At 50.7% G+C, this 6615-nt stretch overlaps 1 protein-coding gene across 1 annotated transcript in view; it reads left to right on the top strand.

Moving 5' to 3' along the window:
- The first annotated feature begins 2433 nt into the window (after positions 1-2433).
- The window catches only part of LOC138170777 (homeobox protein ARX-like), a 9394-nt gene continuing 5212 nt past the window's right edge, over positions 2434-6615 (top strand). The window contains exons 1-3 of the mRNA XM_069100259.1: positions 2434-3379; positions 3918-4512; positions 5128-5173. Of these exons, the coding sequence (XP_068956360.1) occupies positions 2764-3379; positions 3918-4512; positions 5128-5173 (1257 nt within the window). The 5' untranslated portion in view covers positions 2434-2763. The remainder of the gene's footprint in view (positions 3380-3917; positions 4513-5127; positions 5174-6615) is intronic.

The raw sequence follows: 6615 nt of genomic DNA, 5'->3' as shown, positions 1-6615 counted from the left end.
AGGACTTTGAAGATGTAGTGTGATCCCCTCAACAGTACTAATGGAGAGAAGAAGAAAAACCAAAATTGAGTACTACGTAAGTATAATGACCAAATTTAGTCCTGGAGACAAGCTGAGGTCCCACACTGCCTCCCAATTCATTTGTCACAGGGCCTTCATTGGTTATTCCCCGTCTTAATACAGCGAAATTCTCAGCTCATTCCCTTTATCCCCACTCTTGGGAACCTACATTTGCTCCTCCCCCTCCTAACTCTCTATATTTTCCTGCCTTCTAGCCTTAGTCTACATTGTGCTCTGCCCTCCCCATCCACTGATCCCTCCCCATCTCTTCATGTCATAGTGCCCACTCTCTGGCACTCTTAGAAACTTGGCTTCACCAGGAGACTCCGAATCCCGGGCTACTCTCTCCATACTGAGTTTTCCTCTCATGCCCCAAAAGCATAGGGCTGGGAGGAGTAGGCCCACTTTTCACTCATTGTACCCCATTTCCACATATCTCTCCCTTTCCCCGCCCCTCCCTAATTTGCCAAAGTGATAGGCTTGGAGTCAGAAAGACCTGCATTTGAATATTGTCTTAGACAAGAGCTTAGCTTCTACTAACTTCGACTGTGACCCCGGGAAACTTACATGACCTCTTTAATTCCTTCTTATTTGTAAAAATGTGTACAAGTGTCTCTTTTGCAGGGCTTTTTAAAGTTTATTTTGAGTTTACAGCATTTATTTCCACAAGATTTTGAGTTACAGATTTTCTCTCCATCTTTCCACTACCCACCACCCCAAAACAGCGATCCCACTGAATACCCCCTCCCTCAATCTTGCAGGGCTTTTGTGAGAATCAAACCTGTAAACTGTTTTGCATACGTTCAAATGCTATATAAACGTCCAACCATCATTCTAATTATTAATAACTTCTTTTCTTTCAAGGTTTGTCCTTTCCTGTTATCACCCTGTCCAATCCCTTGTCAAAGCCACCAACCTTCAGGTCATTTTCCTGCCTTTTCCTGGGTTCTGCACCTGGCTCACAACACTCCTGTCTACCCAAACCTCTAGAAGACAATGTTGTCAAGAACATGCCCAAGGTCCCTCGGTGCCTGGCACTTCAAGTCATCCTCCCCCACTCCAACCCCCAGCCCCAGGCCCGAAACTGACAATATCCATTTTCACTCCACCTTGGCCCCATTCCCCCTCCATGAACCAGAACTCTTGAGTTTTCAGTTTCCAAGACACAACATTCTATCTCTTTCTCAGCCCTCCCACCTCACCATCTCACTTTGCCGGCACCATGACCTTTAATCCTCCCCATTCCCTCTGTTAATTGCCCCTGTTCTGTCCCCCTTTCTCTCCCTTTATAGACTTTGGTGACCATCTGAACCACATACTAGCATCTGCAGCAGAATCTTTGGATTTTCCCTCTAAAATAGTTCTTCTCAGCTCTCTTCACTCTGCAGAACTGCCTCTGTCCCCACCTCCACTCCCTCTCAGCATTAGTACACATCTACTTTTACTGAGAAAAAGAAACATTTGTCACTAAATCTCCCTCTCTCTTCCCCTACGCCACACTGTGATTCTGTCCATTCTGGTTTCTCTCTGAGTCAGCCCCTTCACTAGCATGCTGCTTTTCTCTAATTTCCCACTTCTTGGCATTTATGACCATGCCCAGATCCCCACATAAGCCTTAAACCTTGACTCGGATGTTCCTGCATATTTTCTTCTAGCCTTTCAAAGACAAAAATTCCCAGAAATGGGTTGTGTACAGTTGCTGCTGCCATTCCCTCACTTGTTAATCCCTTGTCCTATGATTTCTGACATCACCACTTAACTGAAAAAGATGCAAAAAGCATTAGAGCTGAGTTCAAATTCTACCTGACCTTTACTACCTGCATAACAGGCCATTTAGATGAGTCACTTTACTTTGACTTCCCTGGGCCTCCTTTTGCTCTGTAAAAGAAGGGGATTGGAGTCTCTTCATGCTCTAAATCTTTGATTCTGTGGGATGACATCCAATCTTTTGGCCCTCACGCCAGATCAGCCAACTGAAGGTCTGAGAAGAGAGGGTCAGTGCAATGCTTACAAAAATGAGATTTCCCAGGCAACTCTCTCCTGTTAGATGAGATTCAAACCCTGCCTCTGGGATTCAGGGTCAGTGAGTGGTAGCCAAGCCCCCAAAGCTGAAGGACAGTCACTTGCACCGTCACAATCTCCTAAGCAATGGATGTTTTGCCTTCCTACATTTCTTCTCAGATTATTTGGAAAAAATGAGCAAACCCCTGCTTTTCCCTCAAGATCTCCTTCTTGAAGGGGATGAGGAGGATGGGATTCAGAGAAGGGGAGAGGCACAGAAAGGGGCAAAGTAGCCGCTGTCCAGAACCTAAGGCGACTGTAAATGTCCGAGTGTTTTGTGTCATTGTGGAAGGCTCCGGTCACATATAATTGTGGCCTGCCTGAGGTGCATTCGAATTTTTCTCCACCTAACCCCCCATCCCCTATCCCCCATCCCCGAGGTATCTGGGCTCTAGTCAGAGTTCAAACTAGCAAAAGTATCCTCGGAGGGGTGAGGATTTCGGGACTCAGGAAGCTCAGGAGCGCAAAGTGAGGCGGTTCAGTGCCAATAGCAGGCTTTGAAGGGCTGTGGCTGGAGACGAAGGGGGAGGGACATATCCCCCCCCCCCCGACCCCCCAGTGGAGGGAAAGTGGGTGGAGCAGGCGCTACATTCAGCTCTTCTCAGTCCCTCCTCCTCACAAGTCAGTGGGACGGCAGCCGAGATGCGGAAGGCATGGCTAACGTGTGACTCTGAGACTCCTGGCACTAGCCGGGACGCCTTGGCTCGAGACAGGCCAATGGAGGAGGCACCTTTCGGAAGGCGTTGGCCTTCGCCTCCTCCTCTAAGGCGTCTGCGCTGGGGGCAGTGGGTTCTTCCAGAGGCTGCAAACCAAGCCGAGGGGCCCGCACAGCCTGAGGCGGAAGAAATAGTTGACTCTGCAGAAGTCGGTGTCGGTGTCGGTGACACAGAGGGAGACAGAGTAGAAAACTGGGGCGACCACGCGGACGGCGGCGGGATCATGAGGATGCTGTTGGCTGGTGCCCAAAGGCGAACGGGGGCCCCCCCTCAGGCGCCACAGCTTCCTCCCCGTCCGGCGATCCCGGTTGCGGCGGGCCCCGGGGTCTTGGCCCCTGAGGGCTACGCAACGCTGCCTGCTTTCCATCCGCCGAGGCGCGTTGGCGGCTTCTGCGCGCCCGCTCGGCTGCAGGTCCCTGGCCCTAGCCCGGCGCGGGTGCCGGCTCTAGCTGGCCAGTCGCAAACTCTGGATGGGATTGATTCTTATTTTCTTGACGGAGTCGTGGCTCCGAATCCAGAACCCGAACAAGCAGCTGGGCAAGGTAAGCCCTCGGGTCTGAAATCTCGTTGTCGGATCTTGGGACCTGGGGAAACGAAACTTAGGAGTCATCCCATTTTCTCCCCAGGAGATCACGCGTGGAGGGGGTGGGGCAGGGATGTGTGGGGAAATAGTAGTGGGGTGCGGGACCCTAGAAACTGCTGCTGTGGATCTAATGATTTGGGAGCTTAGGGAAGGAACACGTAGGACGTGCGTGTTTTCTCCTGAGTGGGGAATCACTGAGGGAGGGGTCGAGGTTGAAGGTTGGTAGAGTTGGTGCGCGCCCCACCCATTTCCGCGCCCACAGTAGTGCCCTCGATCTGTCTCTGGGCAGAAAAGGCGGGGGGAGGGACTTTTCCGAATTTTCTCCTCAGAGATTGCTAGGGTGGGGTCGGTGGACACTCGATAAAGAGCTGGTCAGGTTCATCACGGGTGGACCAAGGATGTGGGAAGGGGGGAGGGGCGCGGGCGGAGTGGGAGGAGCGAAGACTGGCCCTGCCCGTCGAGGCTCTTCGCGATCGCGACTGTTTCCACTTTTCCAGGTGATGAGCCCCAGGCAGCCGCCACCGAGTGGGAGGACGAGCCATTCCCAGCCCCTGAGGAGGCTAGCCTTGAAGGAGAACAGGATGATGACCAGAGACCCCTGGACAAGAACCTTTCCGCCCTGGGCTTGGGCCTCGGCTTCGGCCTCGAGATTCAGGAGGCGCTGGAAGAACTCCTGAAGGCTGGCTGGATTGGAGAAGAAGAAGCGGCAGCGGCGATGGTCGAGGCAGCAGCAGCGGGGGCGGCCGCGGCGGCGGCAGCAGCAGCAGCGGCGGCGGCCACATCCACTGAAGGAAATGGTAATAAGGGAGAAGGGCGGTCCCGACGCTGGGCTCCCAGCGGAGTGGAGGTGCCCGCGGCCGCCGGGGCGGCTGCCTCGGTAGCAGGGGCTAGAGCTGAAGTGGCCCCAGAAGCCCCAGCAGCCGAAGCAGCCCCCGAGGCCGAAGCGGCGCAACGTGGGCCGGCCCCCGCAGACGCGGCCGGCGAACCGCAGAGAAAGAAGCAGCGGCGCGCCCGAACCAGATGCAGTGCTTTCCAGCTGCAGCAGCTGGAGCGTGCCTTTCGGGAGGACCCGTACCCAAACCTCGTGCTCAGGTAAGGAAAGAAGGGGATCGATCTCAGCCAGCCCCCCTTCACCCGTGCCCTCCCACCCTCTGCAGAGAGTAGCCGCACAGGGCATCCCACTCCCTGAAGACCCTTCCCTTTTCCTTGCTGCCCAAGGTGGGGTGGGACTCGGGACGCTGCCATACCTCCATCTCCATTTTACCCTTCAGGAGTGTGGCATACAACAGGACCGAATTGACTTTGCCCCTTGCCCTCCTGGCTTTGGTGTGGCCCTGGGGGTCTCCTTCTTAAAAACAGTCAGTTTGGGGCTGTAAATTAATTTGGGGGTTCCTGCTATGACCCTTTGATTTCACTGGATGCCAGCAGCACCTGCTGCGGAAACTCCCTCTGCCCGCACAAGGCCAAGTCTCAAAGAGTTTGTGTTCATTGTCATTTAAAACGTTGCCAGTTAGAAACGTTGACCTCCTTCCCAACTCCCTCGAAGGTATCTCATCTCAAATGCTTCCTCATTGAACCTGCAAATGAGTAGGAAATAAATTTCTGTCTTTCCAGGTGAGCACAACCAGAAAAACAAGAGATAAGCGTGTGATTCTTTCTGCCTGATCATTTAAACGTTTGGGTTTTCTGTTTGTTTTTCTCTCACAGGCAACAATTAGCTGCTCGATTGGAGCTGACTGAAGCCAGAGTTCAGGTCAGTGGATCCTAAGGAACAGATTAGGAAAAGCAGCTAGTCAAAAACATGCCATAGTACCACATGTCACACATCCACCCGGTTCCTGTCAACACTTTTTACTTCTCTGCCTTTTATTAGATCCTCTTGGGCTAAGACTTTTGGAGAATGGGTAGAGGGAGGGTGGGGGAGCAGGAGATTGGGGAAATGGTGTACTTGGGGTAAGGAGTACCTTCCGACTCCTTCCTTAAAATAAATGTACTCTAATGATGAAGGAATTCATCCTTTAGGATGGAAACTCCTTTGGAACAAGGATTGTTCCATTTTTTTTAGTCTTTCCAGTGCCCAAGCATTTGCTAAATGCTTATTGATCAATCTGCTCATTGATAAATGCAATTCAGCACCTTATAAGGTTGCTATGAAAAGGTAGGAGACGGCAACCAGTAGACTCCAAACGTCACAAAACACATCCCCTTAATAGAAGGATTGGTTCTGTAAAACTTGGATGTAGTCGAAAGGCTGCACCCAAGAAACTAGAAGGCCATATGTGGCCTCGAAACTGCAGGTCCCCCAACCCTGAAGTAGACACTTTTCCAGTACTAGAGGATATACAGGTAGGACTGAAACACAAGGGAACCTTACCAAGGGAAGTTCTACTGGATTAAATAACTTCTCTCCCGTTGAAATAAAAAATATTTAGAAACAGAGGCCAGGGCAGCTAGTTGACCAAAATGGATAGAGTTCCAGGCCTGGAGTTAGGAAGACTCATTTTCTTGAGTTCAAATCTGGCCTGAAACACTTAGTAGCTGTGTGACCCTGGGCAAGTCATGTAACCCTGTTTGTCTCAGTTTCCTCACCTGTAAAATGAGCTTGAGAAGGAAATGGCAAACCACCCCAATATCTTTGCCAAGAAAACCCCAAATGCGGGTCAATGAAGAGTTGGACTTGACTGAAATACTCAGCAACAACAAAGAATGAGTCTAGAAAGTAACCAGTCCACAAAGAAAGAGCACTATTCAGTGTACAAATAACATCTACTAAATTAACTTCCAACTGATGGGAGACACAATGGCAGGCTTTTTAAAAAGCCATGAGCCAAGCAGCATCCCAAACTTCTGTTTTCCTGGAATTCTAGTGAGTCAGCAAGACCTGAATATTTTAGTTAGGATCATTTGGACAGTGGTCAAACCCACAGCAAAATCAGGACCAAACAATTTTCAATTCCCACAACATTTTGTGATGTAGATTTTTAATAGGGGCGGCTAGACCGGAGCACTGGCCCTGGAGTCAGGAGGATCTGAGTTCAAATCTGGCCTCTAACACATACTAGCCATGTGACCTTGGCAAGTGACTTAATCCCAATTGCCCTACTAAAAGCAAACACAAAAAAAGATTTTTAATGAATTTGACTCTAGAAAACTTCAAGACCTGAGTGAAATATTATTGAGATAGGGTTTTTTTTT

The sequence above is a fragment of the Petaurus breviceps genome, unplaced genomic scaffold (genome assembly GCF_028583685.1).
Source record: "Petaurus breviceps papuanus isolate PSGF00001 unplaced genomic scaffold, PetGlider_PUasm1.0 383, whole genome shotgun sequence".
Taxonomy (NCBI): domain Eukaryota; kingdom Metazoa; phylum Chordata; class Mammalia; order Diprotodontia; family Petauridae; genus Petaurus; species Petaurus breviceps.
The sequence above is the reverse complement of the archived record's forward strand: the minus strand, read 5'-3'. Positions and strand labels throughout refer to the sequence as shown.